Source organism: Pezoporus wallicus, unplaced genomic scaffold, assembly GCF_028554395.1.
Source record: "Pezoporus wallicus isolate ANWC-B61680 ecotype Strahan unplaced genomic scaffold, APGP_CSIRO_Pwel_v1 contig_6783, whole genome shotgun sequence".
Classification (NCBI taxonomy): Eukaryota; Metazoa; Chordata; class Aves; order Psittaciformes; family Psittacidae; genus Pezoporus; species Pezoporus wallicus.
Genome location: NW_026637555.1, coordinates 1,722,580 through 1,742,774, shown reverse-complemented (window position 1 = coordinate 1,742,774; position 20,195 = coordinate 1,722,580). Strand labels below are relative to the sequence as shown.

General features: G+C 40.8%; 1 protein-coding gene and 2 long non-coding RNA genes across 5 annotated transcripts in view; 2 read left to right on the top strand and 1 right to left on the bottom strand.

The window, feature by feature from the left end:
- The window catches only part of LOC130597656 (uncharacterized), a 135,337-nt gene extending 129,323 nt beyond the window's left edge, over positions 1 to 6,014 (top strand). For both annotated transcript variants that reach the window (XR_008971835.1, XR_008971836.1), the window contains exons 3-4: positions 3,582 to 3,686; positions 5,975 to 6,014. This is a non-coding gene — a long non-coding RNA (uncharacterized LOC130597656). The remainder of the gene's footprint in view (positions 1 to 3,581; positions 3,687 to 5,974) is intronic.
- LOC130597657 (uncharacterized) lies at positions 37 to 19,944 on the bottom strand. Of its 2 annotated transcripts, none has more exons than XR_008971838.1 (4): positions 19,899 to 19,944; positions 11,878 to 11,995; positions 1,011 to 1,109; positions 37 to 114 (listed from the first exon to the last, which is right to left on the bottom strand). It is a non-coding gene; the product is annotated as an uncharacterized LOC130597657 (long non-coding RNA). The 2 variants fall into 2 exon arrangements; XR_008971837.1 differs by having other exon boundaries at positions 11,882 to 11,995.
- Positions 11,340 to 16,272, top strand: PRELID3B (PRELI domain containing 3B). The gene is made up of 6 exons (XM_057406382.1): positions 11,340 to 11,438; positions 12,370 to 12,538; positions 12,890 to 12,979; positions 13,556 to 13,626; positions 14,676 to 14,778; positions 15,456 to 16,272. Exons 1-6 carry the CDS (start codon positions 11,407 to 11,409, stop codon positions 15,573 to 15,575), a joined length of 585 nt encoding a protein of 194 aa, XP_057262365.1. The 5' UTR covers positions 11,340 to 11,406; the 3' UTR covers positions 15,576 to 16,272.
- Positions 19,945 to 20,195: the final 251 nt, after the last annotated feature.

Sequence of the window (20,195 nt, the reverse complement as noted above, 5' to 3'; positions counted from 1 at the left end):
TCTCCTCAACATTTTCACATTTGTAACATCTGAGATACTACAACTTACTTATTTCACAAGAGTTCTGTGGGCATAAGTGTTTCTTTATTTTCTTGAGTAAAGCCATTGCAGAATCTGTGACAGAATAACAAGGTTTTGAGTTAGTGGTCATTTATCACTTAACTTGTCAGATGTAAATAGCTTCCTGACTAATTATATTGACTATGCCACATAGTTGCTACCATTTAAGATTGTAAATGCACACTATCTTTTTTTATTTCCTAATAAAAACATTCTACACCAAGGAGGTTACATCCCACCTCTATATTCCTATACAGAATACTGGTTATTACGGCTTGCAATGGGAGCATTTCCTAACACTGAAAAGATAACTAGAGAGAGCATTTTAACATGTATAAAGAAAACATCCAAATATCACGAATTCACTGATAAAATTCAAATACCTCCACTGAGCTTCAGGGAAGCAGGAAAACAAAAACTACTCGGAAACATGTCAGTTTTGAAACACAGCTAATTTCCCCTCATAAGGCCAGTGATGCAGTGATACCTCAGCTCTTACCATCATTTAAATGGAGTAATGTTTTTATCATGTCCTCCTAATTTAGCCTTCAGTTTGACTCGTTAGGCACTTTCTCTTTCCTAAACCAAACTACTGTGTTCTTGAAGTTAGCTTAAAAAACATTAAAATTAGCCCATCGAATCTCCACCCCCAAAAAGGGGGGCCACAAACGTGACTGTGTGCAGTCTGAGAGCACAGCCACCGGAGCAAGGAGCTCTTGGGCCTCGTGCAGCTTGTAGGCCAGCTCTAAACCCGCATGCAAACTGTCCGTGCAAAACTTGTTGGCATTCCACTGCTGGGACATGTAACAGGACAATTAAGAAGTCAACACAGAATTTATTTTTCTTTTTCCTTCAGAATACTTACAGGGTGTGCATGTTATGTGTCATAATTTATTTTGTTGTTCTGTTCACTACTGCCATAGAGAAGAGTTTGTTATCTGGATGGTTACCTGTGAAAGACTCCATCTTCGCAGCCGTGGTATTCCCCCTTGGCTTAGTCAGTAATCTCCATGAACTGTCAGAGCTCTTGGTGCTTTCTCATATTATTTCTGAGAAGACAGAATAAAATGAGTTGCTCAATTTAACTACCCAAGCTGACAGGTATGATTCCATCTTGTTCATCTCCCTAAATTGTGATTGTTCCAGTGAGGCTAATACTGTTCTCCTTCTCTCCATTTATAGCCACGTTTTTCAGAAAACAGATTTTCTGATCTTTATTTTTCAGTATTTCAGGTTTTTGGAATGCACACCCATTTCTTAGATTCCCTAACAGGCTACAGCAAAATACAGTAATTAAAAAGCAGGCGACATACCATACTGTCAATATAGGCCTTAAAAAATCCCAAGACTATAAGCAGATGAGGTAGGAATTACTTTTTGAAGGAAGTCTTTTCTAAGTGAGCACAGAAAGGATTCAACATCTGAGGTTTGCCTAAGTCTGCGTTCTGCACACATTTTTTTTCATGTTTTTCATCCTCGCAGTTATTGAAATAATCAGATGAATATGGAACTAAAAAGAATATTCACCATCCCTTTTCTAAAGAAGGGTCTTTCTTACAGGTAGATGTTGTTAACTTTTGTTTAAATCCATGCAAATTCCTTGTATGAGTGTCCAGATGGTTTTGAAAGTACTCCTCTAATTTTATCAGCGAGAATTAAGATCTATATGACACACCGAAATACACATTTATAAAAGGAAGACTGATTTTGGAGTAACTAAATTAAATTCAATTAGTTTTAGTTGCTTGTGCTCCTGGGTTGTCTCCCAGTTCTGTGTTTAATGACGCTTAATGCAGGTTTTTATTAATATCATATTTTTACTTAGAACTTGCCTTGCCTGCTGCTTTCATTACTAATGTATCTGGCAGCGTCAGTCCCTGTTGGAGTCCATATGCTCAGGGGAGTAGTCAGCTGTTCAGACAATATTTGTTTTTTCTGTTCCTATGATACTGTACATTTGGGAGCCCTTTACTTGCAAGATACAAGGTATGAATATCTTGTTTAAAAAGAAAAGTTGCTGTAGCTGCTTATACTCTTTATCTTACTTTTTTATAGAGCTTGATTTCTAATAATTACTGGTTTACAGTATTTTATGCATTTCAGAGAGCTGCTGTAAGTTTGGAGGTTGTCACCTGTAGAAAGTGTATATAAAACCAATTCTTATGTCTGAGCTTGGAAGCCATACATTGACACAAGCCAAGAAGGTCAAACTCCAGTTTTGCCATCACTAACCTGCTGGAAAAACAATGCATATCCTATTGAATTAGTGCAGCAGAACTGATAGAAATATTATTTACTTGTGCAGCAACTTGAAGTAGTTCTTAAATTACTCAAGTTTAGAGAAAAAAATAGAGGCAGCTACTAAGAAAGTGCTTTAATGTACACTGTGCAAGGACTAGATATGAAAAATTACATTTTAGATGGTTGTTTTGTGAGAAGACAAGTAACTTTTAAAATTACTTTATGCAAATATTTATTCCTTTTCTAAATATTTCAAACTTCAGTTTGTGGCTGTCAACGTTTTAGACTCTATACACACAGAACAAAGAATATATCAGTGGATGCAGCAGTGTGTATATCCTGAAGAGATGGATGGCATTAATCCAATATGGCTTAATCATCCTATGGAAAGTGCTTTGAATTTAACATTTTGTTCATTTTTGCATATTGTTTATTCCTTTAATTATTGCTTTTGCTGAAACACTAAGCTGCAGACAGCTTAGTATATACAGCTTAGTTTCAGTACTGCAGTAAGTACAGGCATCATGATGATGAAAAAGCTTTTGTCTCCCAAAGTGCTAACTAATGATTACTAATTAATTAGCGATGCACAAATTAATAACAACGAGGATGGGGAAGGCCTAGAAGAGTCCAAGTTTCTGTGCCTAAGAATCGTCGTGTGCACTGAACACTTTCCATCCTTGATACAGAGTACCAGCAATAGCATGGAGAAAACCAAGTGTACGATTTTACAGGTATACTGTGTGCACAGGTAGGAGTTAGGGCTGTGCTGACATTAACTTGGTATTCCTGATGAAGTGCAACACTTCTGTGTGTACCAGACTTGTACAAGCATGTTGAATGTGTTTGACTTTGGATCAGGACAGTTCTAGAGAATGTAGTGGAGTTCTTTTCAAGACTCCCAAGACTGGAAATATCCCCACATATTCCTTTGGGTTTGTTTAAGTGCTATGTAATATTTCACACTTAAGTATTTTACAAGAATCCATAACCTGTAGTAACTGTCAGACAGCAATTACAGTACACAGCAGATTCACACATTTTATCTAGCTGGACTCTGCCCCTTGACTTTCATCACACCATCTCAATGTCTTTGATTTTATGGAATCTGTTTATTAGTTGAAAATGTTTATTACAGATTACCATGAAACAAAATACTTTTGTCCCAACTGTGCATGAAGAGTATTCCATTACTTTATTTATGTAGAAGATATTTGCATTATGCTTCCATCTTAAACTCTCCTATGAAATTAGTTATTTTTTGAATTTGTTTTTTATAGTTTATGCCTTAGGTTGGATGAAATACTCTTGAAAACCTTCAGAAGACTACTTGGAAAAGATACTGTTTTCAGTGAAGCTACAAGCAGGAAACTACCACTGGCCTGGTAAGATATCAAAACTTTTAAACCCTTGGAGTGCCTTGTACTTCATCCCTAGAAGGGAAAGGGCCACTCTCCGGTGTGATTTTTCACTTTTGAGCTAGCTGTTTCTCTCTGGATTGTCAGTTCTACCCAAACACCACAATATCTTCTCAGCTTGGAGCTTGGAATTCCTGCTGTCAAGGCCAGCTGAGAAGGTTAGGACTGAGCCTTAATTGCTGCTGCTATTAAAGATCCAAGGCCTGTAGTCCCAGAGATGAAAGGTCTTGTGCTCTTGATTGCTGAGACTGGGTCCTCCCCCTTCAAAAGAGGTGTTAAATACAATCCCAGTACTAAAGACAGCATAAGTAGACTTAAATCCAGGATCTAAGTTTTCTCAGGCCCACAAAATTTTGAACAAGACTGGTTTAATGGCTTGCTTTCATCATAGCTCTGTAGTCAGCCATTGACAGAGGTAAGCTAAAGGTGTCTCGAGAGTATTTGCTTATAATTGATCTGATAATTGTCTCTGTGATAGTTAAGGTGTCAGCACTGATGACTAAGTAGCCACTTTCATGCAGTAGTCTGTGCATGAAGAAGTCTCAACTTTTGTTTCCAGGTTGCAATTTCTCTAAAGCATGTCACAAGATAGCTGATGGAATCCAAGATTTCTGAAACAGGGAGTTTTATATAAATTTTGAATAAAAGAGCAGTATTTGAAGACCATGGGTTACGTTTGTGTCTTAACATGTAATATGTCACAACCATGACCTGTCATCACTGGTTCTTCAAGAACTGCATTATAAATTTGCATTCAATGAATGTTTGACAGCATTTGTGTTTTATAAGAAATGTTGTCATCTTTAGATTTAAACAAGAATCAGAGGTAGTGAAGAAGCATGATTATTTCCAAACAACACAAACACAATTTCAATGTACTTTAAAATATATGGTTTTGTCTTTAATTGTGCTGTTACTGTGCTTGCTCATGAGTTGTGGGTGATAACATGTGATTATCATCTGCCTACTTGATCACATGCACATTTGTGATGCTTGCGGGAGAAAACATTATCTGGCTGGTAACTGTCATATTATGCAGAGTTTAGGAGACTGTTTCCCAGACAACAGAATAGTCATATTGCATCCATGAACTGTACGCCATTGTGCATCTGCACTGAACTCAAACACCAAGTGGCAGCTGCTGCTCCCACTAATGACACAGACAAGATGGAACTGTTTGTATAGTCATAATCAAATCAAACTACCTGAGCTATGGAAGTCAAGGAAATTGCACAATTTCATAAAAAATCATTTAAAAAAATTAAAATTCATGGTTCTAATGAGTCATGCAGCACATATATTGTCACAAATTTTGAGTCAGGTTTTAAATTGAAACCAAATCACTCAGTCACCAAAAGCCATTTAAGGACTCTGTAGCTGCCTGCTTAAGAGTTCTGCTGCAAACCATAAATAAAGCGCACTCATGTAATGTGGTATGAATATGTTAAACAAACCACCACAGACAGCAGGAGGAAGACCTAACCTTAGAGTAGCCAGTATGCTAATGCTGAGGCAATGGGAGGGCCAGCTGGGTGTGACTGCGTGCATACTGAGCTTTTACATTTTGTATGTTGTCAGGTGGGAGAGAAAGCTGATAAGAAAAACAATTATTTGCATTCATCTTATATAAACAATATTAGAGACTGGTTGGTGTAGACAGTGTTAGACAGTATGTTTCACAACCGCAGTAGGTGTGTCACGTGCTTGATAAGGAAGGTACTTGGCCAGTTTTGCATTTGAGGCAACAGTACTCTGAAGGTGTGCAGCCTTAGGTCTCTTAGAACGTTTTCTGGCAGAATAAAATAAAAGGGATCTGAAAATCAAATGTTGGCTCCATGGCTACTTCCAGATCATTCTATTAAATGCATTTTTTTAATATGCCCTAACTTAAACTAAATCTTCTAAAGCAAAGATAATGTCTGGGTTTGAATTTTCTTTTTTGGGGAGAGGGGATGTTGGTGAGGTGGTTTGGTTTGGTTTGGTTTTCCAGGGTGTGGTGGGTATTTGGGGAAGGGAGAGACATTAACTGCTAGGGAACAAAAAACTCAATCTCTCTGATGTTCTCAGCTTCAACAAGCTCTAATTTTTACCCCTTCTAGGTTTCCGGATGCAAATTTACAGGTGTAGACAGCAAAGGCCTGTGATTTGTGTATGCAACTCTTTGTGTAGATAGTTAGCAAAGCAAATGTGCTAGTGTGTAAAAATTGACAAAGGAAGTGTGTGTGACTTACTTCTAAGCTTGGCCTTTTCTGTAGGGCAGGCACCTATCCAAAGTTCAGGCAGTTGTTGTAGGCAGAGAGGTCTGTTGTTGACAGAGAGATCTGCAGCCTTGAGAGAAAGGCATGCTGTTGTTCTGTCCATTTGCTGTCACTGCCATGGAGAGATCCTTTGACTCTCAGCAAAACATGACCAGACCACAGTTGCTAAAACTGTCCAGTGTTGAAGTAATTTATGCAACCTGGTAAGTCAAGTTGATGAGTTAGTAATTTGACTGCTTTATTGAGTAAGTGGAAGCACCAGTACGGAGAGACCTCCTTCCCACAAAAACATCTCAGGTGGCTTTCAAAAGATCATGTAATACTTCAAAACTCAGAAATTACTTGGGGAGCCAGACTGTTTTAAATGTGCCTGAGAAGGAAATGAGCAGCATTTTGAAACAAGAAATACATTTGTACTAGTATTGTTAAGAAATTACATCTTTTCTGTTTTTTTTTCAGCTCCCTGTATCACCACAATAGAGAGCATCAGCACTTTTTGACTATGGCCTTTGTACAACAGCTGTGCATGCATACAAATATATGAAACTTTTAAGTGGTAGAAAAATAATATATATTAAGAAATTGCAGGAAGAATCCTTTTATGCAATCAATATTGGAAAACAAATTCTGGATCTGCATATAAGTCTGTGGGAAAGGGTTAGTGCCTTACTGGTTTTAGTCTTAAGAAGGAACTATATGTCCCCTTTTTATGACACAAAAAATAGAATATGGCATCTGAGGATGAATAATTCTTACTATACACTCTGCCTTTTGTGTCATCTTTTTTCCCCCAAAAGACAAGAAAAGCTGCCTGAGACAAATTTGTATGTTGTGCTTTGCACTCACTGCATTTCATTGCTGCAGTAAGACATGTACGTGAGCAGTAGCACATACATCAGATTGTACATGTCTGGGTTCAGTATTGCCTCATGATCAATTGACTTCTCTGTCCTTTATTTCCATTCCATAGGTTTACATATTATTTAATTTTCTGCATAAAAAAAACCTTCTGGCACGGCAAACAGATGTTTTGAATCAGTATCACAGGATTCCTGCTGCCTGTATTTCACTTGTCCTTGCGATGAAGACAAATGTGGAAGGTGATCATACAACAATGCTGCAAGATTGTTGTTTATATACAGGTTATCTGAAAACTCCTGGGTTTTTCCAGTCCTTTGGGAAGGCACTGGCAGAAGCAATACGTTTTTGGACGCATGTGTTTATTATTCATTGCAGGCTACCTATGTCAGAGATCACATTGCCAGTGACAGTTCTTTTTATCCTTTCGCTAGCAGGGCATCAAGTACATGCTGGATGGGAAGCCTGTGGTGTAAAATACTGTGGTGAGTATGTGCAGGGCTACTTAGGTGATACTTTTAGAAATGATTTAAACTAATCTAAGATGATACTGTTGTCAAACTGTATGTGGCCATAGGTTCCTGTCTCACTAGTTTGCTGCTGCTGCAGTCATGCAGCTGAGCAGCCAGTAACAGCAGTAAACTGGCCCAGGAGTAAGTCAGGTTTTTCGTAGGTTTATGTTTTTGCCAAACTAACCAGGCTTAACTAGAGGACACAGAAGGGACCTTTTTATTATTATTTGAGGATGTTTCATTGCTTTTATGTTGGTTTTTCATTAATATTTTTGAAATATTGAAAAAATAAAAGTACTGATTGTATCTTTCAGATTTGTTCCCAGCAGGGAATTTCTGTCTGGAGCACATTTTAGATTGGAAGCAGTGGAATAATTTATTTCTGCAGAAAAATACACTCTGGATTTAGGGGTGGGCAGCCCCTTGAGAGTAGTTGCTGCTGGGACGCAGAATCAGAGTAGGGATCTTGGGCTTTCTCACATGGCAAAGCTCAGAGGTGTGGAAACCTCGTGGTGGGTTAGTTTATGAGACGGTAAATCCGAGCCCTTTCTCTCTGATGGAATAATTTTCTCGCCTTCGCGTGGAGAACCTCATGGAAATCTAGCCCCCTCTTGTGGTTTTTCCAAACAGAGGGTGTGAATCGATTCGAACTTGGTTCCAAGAACAGATATACCTGCATCTTTTCTCTGAAAGTTGATATGGTTATTGGTATTAGTCCCAGGATATAAAATTATAATCTTTAATTTTTTTATTTGCTTTTCACATGCAACTTCACAGCCATTTTCACCAGAACATAGGGGAAAGGCATTTGTTGGCTATTTCTGTAATCTCACTTTTCTTCAAATTGAGGGAGGAAGAGTCCTAAATACTGAAGGATAAAGACTCTCCTGATTGACTGAGAAAGTACAGAAACAAACACAGGCATTTGGTTGTCTTACACTGATCTGTGGTTTATTTTGGGTTGAACCAACATGGATGATACTAACAAATACCAAGTCAGTGTTTGTTAGTGGATGAAGAACAAATGCACTGACCTTCTAACACTGTTGAATGTGTGAACCCAAGCTGTGATTCCAGAAGGCATTCCAGGGAGTCCACAGCACTGGCTTACCCAGCCCTGACCCCTTGTTCTTCACCTCAGGCCTCATTTGCAATACCAGCATGGTCGTTGGATGATTCTTCAGTTCCATTTATGGTTCACTATGCAGAAAACAGAAATTCAGCTGCACTGTTCCCTTACAGCACTTCTCCTGGCCATGTGAACTGCTGTTCCAGAGCAACATGAGCAGCAGATCGAGAATAGGAGTCACTGACCTCAGAAGGCACCTGCTCCAGCCAGCTTAACCAGCTTTGGCAGAAGTTGAGAAATCAGCTGTATAGAGCCTAGTCTGACCCTGCAGATACCTTGACTGAGGCAGGTAGCTTTAAGACAGTACAGAGCTCACTGTCCCTTCCCTCTGCCCTGGGTCAAATGATGAGTCCAGACCTCAGGTGCAGCAAGGAATGTGAGACTGTATCAGTTATGAAGAAGGAAGGTTAAAGGCTGTGGAGTGGGAGACCATCTTGCTGAAGCAGTGAGAAGCATCTGTAAGGACTCAACATCAGCAGTGGAACTGCTAATGCCATGCACAGGAAAAAACTGGTAAAGAATGCTGGTTACTTAGATAAAACCACATCTTCCGTGCAAAAGAGGGAATATTTTTATTCCATCTGTGTTTTTCTGAAGAGAGAGTGCTCCATCCCTGGCAGTATACAAGGCCAGGTTGGACAAGAGCCTTGGGTGACATGGTCCCATGGGCAGGAAAGCCTCGCACTAGACCATGTTCCCCAAGGCTTTGTCCAACCTGGCCTTGCACACTGCCACTTCTTTGGGCAACCTGTTCCAGTGTCTCACCACCCTCACAGGAAAGAACTGCTTCCTTATATCTGACCTCCTCTGGACTTGCTTGAATAGGTCCATGTCCGTCTTGTGCTGAGGATACCAGAACTGCACACAGTGCTCCAAGTGGGGTCTCACAAGAGCAGAGGGGAAAAGATAATACAATCTTCTAGTATTTAATTCTTGGTCATAAAAATGAACACTGTATTCTCTAGATGCAACATGACCAACGTAAAGAATTCTAATATTTAAGATGTGCAACTTTTTCCTCTGCAGTTACAAATGAGAATTTTATTTCCCTAAAGTCTGGGTTTATTTTAAAAGTCAGGTTTATAAGTAGTTTGGCCCTTGGTATCACTCAAATACAGAAACTCACTTAAATACAACTTCTGTTAAAATAAACTGAATTTTATCTGAGCAAGAACTTTGGAGATCTAGCTCCTAATCTGCACCATATGTTGGCATGTTTCCTTCTTGGAGATGTCATTTTGCTTTGCTTCCAGCAGTTAACATTTCTTTTACAGATAAAAAAAAACCCTGATGAGAGACTACAGATAGCCTAAGGGATAGGGGATGGGTATCTGCTGAACTGCCAATGTCTATTTGAGGGTCACCATCTTCCACAACTATGTATTGCATTCTGAGACCTTGCAAAATGCTTAGCATTATTAACATCCTTTGCAAAATTCTCCAGTTGCAAAAATCACTCAGTGGGTATTAAGACTAAAATGTATTTAGAAGTGTCTTGCAGTCTTCCAGAAATGACTTTGTACAAGATGATGGATGACTAGTATGTTCACAATGCTTAGGGATAGTGCTGTGAGGTGGAAGAGTCTTTCCATAAAGTAAGATCAAGATAGGTTTCTCCAGCAAACACTCTCTTAGTCCTCGCTTAAGTATCTGCTGCTGACTGCATCTGGTAGTTTATCATTAAATAGTATCTTCTCTGTATAATGGCTTCTGTATTGGATGTTCAGTGCAAACAGGAATGCACAGGAATGAATATTCATTGAATCTGAGCTTTTCCACAGACTGGGCAGGATTTCTGGCATGGCAGAAAGATGACAGAAATCTCCCTGTGTGTAGTAACCTGTTTCTGGGAAATTTCTATTTGAACCTTTTCCAGTGACGCCGTTGTTGTGTAGTTACGAGTACCTACTAGTCACTCACTCTTTGAGAATGGTGAGCATGCAAGGCTGTCCTGCTGCCTCCCTGTTTGAACATGCAATTTCTACACTACTCAAGGCACTTTCAGTATTGTTATCTTGAGAATTTTAAACGAAAATGCTTGATGATGAGCCACAAACTGCATACGGGTTGGTCTGTAGTTGTGGCTGGTTTCCTACTGCTTTATTGATCTTGTAAATCGCTTCTCGTTTATTCCAAGAATGAGTAAAATGGCTCACAACAGTTGGTTGAAACCCTTCCATTCTGGAATAGCCTGCACGTTACAGACCATCCAAAAGAGCGAAGAGGCTGTTTTGTAAGTGTTGGTTATAAAACAACTTCCAGGCAGCGCGCTTACAAAACGAGTTGGCTAAGGACTCCAGTAAGCCGCCCCGGGCGGGGCACTGCTGACCGCTCTCGGTCCGCGCCTTTGCTCTCCGTCCAGCACAGCCCCGTTGTACCCCCGATGCTCGCCATGATCCCCGCGCCTCGGCGCGTAACGGCTCATCCCGAAAACAGCCCGCGGCTCCTGGCAGCCCGAGCGAGCATAAAACGTGCGTGAGTTCCCGCTTCAACCGAGCACGCGCTGCAGGACCTAGCGGGACACGTTCCTGGATCGTGCGCGCTCTGAAGCGCGGGCACCACCCGGCTGCGCTGCGCCCCCGCCCCGCGCTCCAAACCCGGCTCCTACCCGCGAGCCTCGGCCCCGCCTCGCGCCCTGACACGCAGCCCCGCGCAGGCGCACTCGGTGCGGCCGGGCCTCCCGACCGAGAGCCCTCTGCCTGACTTTCACTCGCCACGTGACTCCTGACGCCAGGGCTGCGCCGCGCGACGATTGGATGCCAGCGTTCCGCGCCCAAAGGCGCTGCTGTGTCTCGTTGCCGACCGCGCAGGCGCAGCAGCCGCCGGTGGCAGTGCTGGGCCCTGTGGGTACCGGGCCGGCGGGGTGTGAGGGGAGCGCGGTAGCGGCGCCCCCAGGTCCTTGACCCCGTCGCCGCCCGGTGCCCGCCGCCATGAAGATCTGGACCTCGGAGCATGTTTTCGAGTGAGTGCGGGGCGGGGGAAGGCACGAGGGGAGCAGTAGCGCTGGGCTCAGGGATGGCGGCCGCTCCTCGCGGGGGCCAGGGGCTGAGGGGGCTTCCCGGCCTGCAGGCCGTCTGGCCCGGCCCGGTGCAGCGGCCCTGTGCCCGCCGTCGTGATCGCTCGCCTCACTTGACCTTCCCCCTGCGCGTCCTTGCGCCGCGGGGTCACTCGCCGCGGGGAACCGCTCGCCGGTGTCGAGGCACAACTCCGAGGCATGTGGCCGCGGTGGGCAGAGCACCAAGCCTGCTGCCAGGCGGGGGGCGCGGCTGGGGCGCAGTTAAGCTACCAGAACGCGGGCACCGCTGCCGACTTGGCGGGGGCCTGCCGTTAGCCGGGGGCTTCTGGGGAGGCGTAGCCGGTGAGGCTGTGGAAACCGTTTCCCTCTGAACCGGGAGGCGTACCTACTGTGTCGGCCGTGGTGAAGGTCGGCTTTGTGCTGCCCTTGCGTCCGGGTGTAAGCCTGACCGAAGTGTTAGGAGTCCATTCGTGTTGTTGGGGCGCCAGTGCCCCAGAACACCTCTGCCGAAAAATAATCCGAAGAAATTACTTGTTGGAGGAAAGTAACATTAATAAATTGCTCCAGTGTTCCTGAAGCCTCATAAAAGTTGCATTCTTTCATCATTATGTCACAGGGAAAACATTCATACTGAATTAGAAGCCACAAGGTAGTTGAGCTCAGGAGTCCTGATGAATCAGGTGTGTTGTATGTGACCTTCTATGTACCTCTACCCAACCTGCAAAATGGGTGTTTTCCTTTAGGGAAGGGTATTTGTGGGGTTGAGAACTGGAAATTGAACTGCTTTAAAAATACCGTTTGATTGATGTGCTCATTTTTACTACAAATCCCATTTAAAAAAAAGGTGTACAACTCTGTCTTGGTTCTGGTTTGGCAGCCACCCCTGGGAAACTGTGACAACGGCTGCCATGCAGAAGTACCCAAATCCCATGAACCCCAGCGTGGTTGGTGTCGACGTGCTGGACAGACATGTCGATCCTAGCGGGAAGCTGCACAGCTACCGGCTCCTCAGTACGGAATGGGGAATACCTTCCATTGTGAAATCGGTATGTGTCTTGTCACAGAGCTTGGGAAGTATGCCAGAGGGTGAGGGAAGCTTGTGAGTCAGGTGTTGTAATAGATGCGTATAATTTTATAACTGTAATGGTTTGAAAAGATAAGCGTCTTTTCTGAGGAAAGCTCAGCAGCAGTACACACAGGGACTTCCTCATAGCAAAAGATTGCCCAAGCCTTAGATTGCTTCCATCTTGAAAATTGTATCTACCTCAACTGAATAATTTTTTTAAGCGAAACTGTAATTCTGATGTCTCAGTGTTTGATACTTCTGTCTTTAAAGGCACTAAAAAATATCAGCTGGTTTGTATGATAAATGCTGTATATGTTTGCCTGCCTTCTAGCTTATCGGCACATGCAGAACAAAGACCTATGTGCAGGAGCACTCTGTTGTTGACCCGGTGAAAAAAACAATGGAGCTTAAATCCAGCAATGTAAGTAGCTGTGTTTGTGCAACTGAAAGAGACTGCAGATTATAATACCTTGTAAATTGGAAAAGGAAATTAATCTTGAAAATTACCTGAAAATTGCACTAGAACAATACAAGTTAAAGGTTTATGTAACGTTTCATAGTGGACCAGTTCTGCTTTGCAGAAAGGTGCTAATGGCTTTTTGGAACTTGTCAGGAAGGAAGAATCTGAACATGCTGATGAGCAGGACAGGAGTAGTTTTGGGGGAAGAGAAGCGTCAAGAAAAGGAACTTCTAAAAGCCATTTGGTGTACACTGTCACTGTTTCCTAATTTTTCTCTTTGTACTGCCCAGTCCCACTGTTGAAATGTTATAAATGGGGTAGTTACAATGGTAAATGTCACAGAAACTTAAGGAAACGGACCCAGATCAGCAACTGCTGAACTTGGATTTTTCAACCTAGAGAAATCTCAACCCAAATATTTGCAGGGAAAGTACAATGTTTAATCTGACATAGAAGCGTAGTTTTGACTCTGCAGGTTTATTTCCTACTTTTGTTTAATATTTTTATCAAGGGGTAATCTTGTTTTGTATTTTGCAGATTTCATTTACAAATCTAGTGTCAGTAGATGAAAGGCTTGTCTATAAACCACACCCTCATGACCCATACAAGTAAGTATGCCTGTGTTCTGACATTGCCCAGAAGTAGTACAGAGTCTGACTTTGAAAATTTCCATGGTTTCCCTTCAACAGGAGATGAGGTTTACACCTTGTCTCGAAAAGAATTAAGTGGACTGCCATTCTGTCTGGTGACACTGTTTCTGCAGAGCACTGGTGGGACACTCAGTGTCACACTATGATGGAGCCCAGTTCAGATCAGCTCTTCGGGTGTTGTCTTGTGTCCTGTCAGTAACTTGAGTTTGTATTCTGCTTCAGTTATGATGCCCTATTCCTGATCTCCTTATCTACCTGAGCACAAAACGTGCACTAGAAGGCACATCTATCTCCCTGTAGTGTATAGTTTTTGAGGTTTGGGTTTTGGTGTTTAGTTTGTTGGTTGTTTTGGGGTTGTTTTTTTGGGGCAAAATTAGAGCTTTCTGAGTCTGTATTGCTGGAATTACTGATAATTCTGAAGGATCTTTCCAGAGATTCTAACATAAGAGGGTTTTTTTCTTTCTTGGTCAGAAGTGTTAAATCCCTGTTGTTGAAGGGGATGTTTTAATGCTGTTTTCCCAATATACCTTCACTCCAAATCTGCTGTTTTCACTCTTCCAGCTGCTAAAGATGCATGAAGGGACACTTCCACTTTGTGGAGACTCATGGATTTTATTTTATGAATAGAAGCATAAATCATAGAATGGGTTGGAAGGGACCTTAAAGCTCATCCAGTTCCAACCCCCTGCCATTAGACCAGGGTGCTCCAAGCCCCATCCAGCCTGGCCTTGAACACTGCCAGGAATGGGACAGCCACGGCTTCTCTGAGCAACCTGTGCCAAGGTCTCACCACCATCACAGGGAAAAACTTCTTTCTAATATCTAATCTAAATCTACCCTCTAATAAAGCATTTGTACAATGTGGAAATGGGTTATGTTTCTGGGGAAGTTCTGTGTTACACAGCAAAGCTGATAAGAGAATGTTTGTTGGGAAGGAGTGAGTTTCTTTCAGCAATGCATTATTTTTTAAGCTACTCAGAATAATTCTTTTTCTTGCTGTGTTTCAGAACCATGTTGACACAAGAAGCAATAATATCAGTAAAAGGTGTAAGTCTTAGCAGTTACTTAGAAGGGCTAATGGCAAACACAATTTCTTCCAATGCTAATAAAGTAAGTATGATCCTTGTGTATAATGTGTGACCACTTGCTAAAGGACAAAGGGGAAAAAAAATTCTGTTTTACTTTTTGGCTTTGACAGCAGCCTTGGGAAGGGCCCGCACAGTTCTGCTGTCTTTACTGTAGAGACTGGATGCTCAGCTTGCTGAACTTCCTCATTTTTATTTTTTTTCCTCTTGTGAATGAAGATAATAAATTATTATTGGCAAAGCTCCCTGACTCTTCACTGGAAAAAAACATCTCCACTCAACAGGTCTGGCACTGTCACGCTTTTGCTGCCCTCCTGATGGCATCCATTAGTTTTTTGTTATTGAAAAAGACAGATCTGAAGTAGCTGTGCGGAGTAATGAAGTGGTGTTTTAGTTGAGGGTTCTGTAGGAATCCAGAGATGTCTTGAGTTCAGCCTCAAGAATGATAAAACAATCTGGATAAAAACTTTCGTGACTCATAATGTGAGCAGTGCTCACATAAGGAATTTTTTTCATGGAATGTAAGGCAGGATGTGTTTCTGCAGTACTCCAGTTATTTAAGTAAAAAGTACCACAGAGGCCTGTATTTCTGTACCTTTCCTTTGGTTTTCAACTATTGTGTCTAGTTGTTTTCAGCAAGACAGGGTGGAACCTGTTTATTTACTAAGATTTATATGCTGATAAATTTTTCTTTAATTGTAGGGCCGTGAAGCGTTGGAATGGGTAATTAATAGGCTGAACGCAGAGATTGAAGAGTTTGCAGCTTCAGCAAGAGGAACCATGAGGAATTCAATGGCAGCAGCAGCATTTGTAGAGAAATGACAGTAAATATACCTGTATTACTAAGGAGGTTTAACAATCTGAAGCTTCTCTCCAAGCCTAAATACATGTATCCTTTGTTATTTAAAGGCATACCTGTGTATTAGGCAGGTTTTAAATTTAATTTTGAGGAAAAACTGCATTCTTACTAAGGAGATTGATGGCAAAGCCCAGGTAATATATTGGTTCAGCTGAACCAGGTTTTGGTTAGAGATGAAGAAATAATTTCAAGTGTAGTTCCTTACATGAACACTAACTTGTAATGTTCTCAGATATGAAATAGTCTCGTTTGGTGATGAGGCTGCGTATGGTGGAGAAGACTGCATGTTAGGTTAACTTCTGTGGAATTTTTATGTGTGTGTATAACTTATGGACTACCTCTTTTGGGACCAAGCCCAAAATTAAGCAGAATGGTTTGTTCCATCATTGTTCTCTTTGTTAATTCTCTATAGTTGTGTGATACAACTTGGTTTAATAGAAAGTTTATTACTTGATGCTTGAAATACGGAAGAATGTATAAAATATCTTTTGAGCTTTTTAACTTGACTGGTTGAGATAACATGGTACTCAAATTTGTTTTGCAGTCAATATGGGTAAAACACACAAAGTGTCTCTTATCTGTTAAGATCTAAATTCTATTCTGAAGTGCGACATTAGTGAGCTGGGTGTGCCATAACTGAAAATAAAATCCAATTTGAAACTCCTGTAGTAAATATCTCCATTTCTAAAAGCCTGCTAACTACAGAGGTACAATATGCATAAAATCTTGCAAGCTGCTAGGATGTCTAAGAATAGTAGGTGTTCATTTCAGAATTTCAAAGAAACACTTAAAGATCTGAAAAATCTTTGTAAATTTGGCTAAAAAGATACCTGAACATAAAAGTAAGTAATATTAATGAATTTTAACAGCATACTTGTTAATTTGGTCATGCTCCAAAAATAACCTTAAATCAACTAAATATTGTATTGTCCTTTAAAGTGTTTTTTAAGTTCCAGAAGTTCCTTCTGAACTAATTTGCTCATGATACAAGGCTCTTTAAATGAAAACTGTGAGAATATGGTGTTCTACAGTTTGTGTTTGTTTCTTGGTACTCATTGTAGATTCTTGGTACTGTCACCAGTCACGAGCTGTGGGAACGTAAAGGTCAGACCCTGACATCCTCACATAGTACACCAGCCTGCCTGGTAGTCCTGTTGACTCCATTAGGTGCCATCTGTCCCATGAGGATTCTTCAGTGTGAGGGGAAAACAGAAGGACACAGCCCTGAACAAGTTGATGCTTGTTAGTTTGGTGCCAGAGGCTCTTCCTAGAATTTTGATTCTAAGCTTACAAGTGATTTCAAGACTCTCTTAGTCTTTAAAAACTGTAATGTCATCTGTCCAGTATATTTTATGTTGCATACCATTTCTGTTATCAAAATTCTCTATTGAATAGTGTCTGCTATATAGAGAACCAGAGATTATTTTAAGTTGTAAACACACAAGAACATTCTTCTGTAAGATTTGTGTAGGGGGAAGAAAACAGGTCTGGGGGTGTATGTAGAAATATAACTTTTTAAAATATAACTATTCTAAATATTTTTCTAAAAAGAAATGGTTTGAGACTCTTACTAAATTGAAATCACTAAGCTTTGCCATGCTTTTATAGGAGATTATTGCAACTGAAACAGCATTTTAATTTAAAAGGTATACATAAAACTTCTGCAAAACTGTACCATCATTTCTGATAAAAATACAGTGCTTGAAACTCATCTGAAATGTTTGTTTAGCCATTAGCACTACTTAGTAGTTTTCTTTTCCTGATTTTTCCACACTAAGGACTGCATAGTATGAAGTCACAGTTTGCCTTTGCACTGAACAAAAAAACAACTTACTGTTTAATCATTGCAAGCATTCAACATCTTGAAAGATCATTGTTTTATTCTATTTTATTTATATGCCTGCATTCTCAGTCTGCCAGAGTATGTGGCGGTTTTTAAATAAAACTTTATCTGAATTCTGGCTAGCTCTGAAACTTTCTGTTTGTTTTTATAACTACGAGGTGAGTACTCTAAGATGGGGGGGGGGGGGAGGCGAATAAATACTCTGGAGTTAGTAGCTGCTCTTTGAAATTCATATCCTAAAATGCACATTTATAGCTGCTGTGCTTTTTTTTTTACTTCTTAGTAACTTCAAATCTGACACATTAACCAGTAACCAGACTGCAGTTTGCTAGATCCTGTGGAATGACTGACAGTCTGCTTGGACTGAGATTGGTAATGCTCACTATTGTTAAGTGCAGAAGAGAACAAAATGTTTTGGTCTGTATTGTCATGTAATGGCTGGGTGTGTTCACCTCAAAGTCTCACAGTAAGAGATTTCAGGTGAAGTAGCTTTGCTTGATAGGGAGTGGACAACTGTGCACAGCAGTTACAATGTATATGGAAAGGGAAGTAAGATGCCTGCCCTGGCCTCAGCACTCATATCTATGTATGCATGTAGATATGCAGGTGGTTTCTTTGCTGGCCACTTCAAGTCGTATGTTACCTGTGGATCAATGTCACAGTGCTCTGCAGGGCTGTGTCATGGCTGACAATGCTCTGATGAACGCAGCATGTCACACATGAATGCACTGGCATTGCAAAAAGTGCAGCCTGAGGTAGTGTGGAGAAACTGGGGGTTCTGGTGGTTAGAAGGAATGGAGGAGGTGGGTAAGAGAAAGGAGTTATGGCTGGAGGGACAAAACTTAAAAGGACCACCAAGAAAGAAAACAGGAGAAGGAGGGGCAGAGGTGGAACAAATGTGAACAGATTGGTGGTAGTCTCTGGTGGATTTGCTACCTGCTGCAGCTTGACTAAATGGATTGTTTCAACTTACCTGCTTTTAAATCACTTAAAGTTTGAACTTCTGCAAATCACTGAGAAATAGAACAGAAGTGAGAAAGTGAGAAGTCTTAAATATTCTCCAGGCCATTTAGCTTTTAGAGCTAAATCTTTTTTAAATTTTTTTAAATCACCATTAAATCTTTTGTTCCCACTGCTCACCTTCTGAAGTTTGCAGTAATCATTTGGGTAACTTTCTCATGATCCTGCCAGGAGGAGGAACATACTAACAAGTTTCCAAAGAATTGGTCTAAAGCAAGTTGTATCTAGAAATGCTATTACAATTGATCTAAAATCACAAGTTTAGATTGCAGTACCTGGAAGTTTGAAGTATTGGCAAGCTTAATGCCCTCTTTTTTTTTGTGACTGAACACTGGCATCACCTGCTGGTTCTGCTGGAAACACTGTGCTCTCCAATTGTCAAATGTTTGTATGGACGTTGCCACATGCCTATAGAAAGGTTCTTAAGTCTTTATCTAAAAGTTGAAAAAAGAAATACAAAAATGATTTTTCCTCAGGTTTGATATAACAATTGGCCATACCAGTGCTGGGATTTTGGTGTTAACTTAGTAAATTACACTTCTTGATTTAAACAGGTTCAAGATGGCTCAAGCAGCAGTATAATGTTTAACTTGTTTTATAGTAACTGCAAGGCATTCTAGGAACATGTCTATTGGGCTTAAAATTTTTTTGATCTCTGTGTGTGTCTAGTTTCCAAGGATCCATCTGCACTAAAACGTGTTGAAGACTTGTGTTTGTGCACCTAGCAAGGTTTGTTAGCTACTACTGTGTTCTGCAAGGTACTGCTTTTGATAGTCTAAAATGATGAAAGCTGCTACCGTGGAAGAAAAAAAACCCTGAATTTACTGTGAACTGAAACAACTTGTGTCTGTATGAACACTAAAATAATACCACTGTCTTCAGTCAGCAATAAAAACTAAGTACTTTTAAAAAGGCTTAATTTAACTGAGAAATCTTTCTTCTTGCTGACAGTGGCTGTCGGCACCTACCCAGTGACAGCAGTTAACTATAAATGTCAACCAGTTTTTTTGTTTGGAAAACACAGAAAATACTTTAACCACATTTCCTACAACTGCTGATCTTTCTGTTGCAGTCTATACTTGCAGTTAAACTGTACAGTCTAGTGTATTTCCAATAAATGTTATGTACAGTAAACCTCAGCACCCATTGTCAAAGCCCTGTGGCACAGTTCAGAGGAAAGATCAGCATCCTGCTGAGGTTCATGTTTATAGAAGAACTGAAGAGTTCTGATAAAGAGAGCTTGTGTGAAAGCACTGAGTGGTTTTAGCATCCTTCTACTTCTCAGTGAAACATGTTCTTTGACTTGCACTAAACATGGTAGTTTCTCAAGTAATTTGATAGCTTTGCTTTGTATGTTGCCATAGAATTGTGTTATTCTAAAAGTGAGGGTACATGTTACAGCTAAGCTTAACTAATTGCTTACCTTCAATTAAAGGAAACAGTCCTATGTGTGTCTGCCTGCCTCCTTCCTGGCTGTGCTGTTCTACTTCCTCTGCACTGAAGGTAGTGGTCTTCACACCCTTTGTTGAGCCAGAAAATGAACAGGAGAAGAGGTATCATCTTTAGGCAGCCAGCAGCAAGGTGAGAGGCACTGTAAGAGCAGAAATGGAGGATCTCATCTGTAGGGAGCTATCAGGTGGGCTGAAATTATGTTTTCTCTGCAATATGTATTACAATAATTTCATATTGCATCTACTAGAAAGTGTTTACAGCATTGAAT

What these genes read in the sequence shown, in the direction of transcription:
- PRELID3B (XM_057406382.1), top strand. Translation starts at nt 11,407, where the DNA reads ATGAAGATCTGGACCTCGGAGCATGTTTTCGA. An exon ending in TACCTTCCATTGTGAAATCG is followed by an intron (nt 12,539 to 12,889) that starts GTATGTGTCTTG and finishes CCTGCCTTCTAG; the next exon opens with CTTATCGGCACATGCAGAAC. An exon ending in TTTCTTCCAATGCTAATAAA is followed by an intron (nt 14,779 to 15,455) that starts GTAAGTATGATC and finishes CTTTAATTGTAG; the next exon opens with GGCCGTGAAGCGTTGGAATG.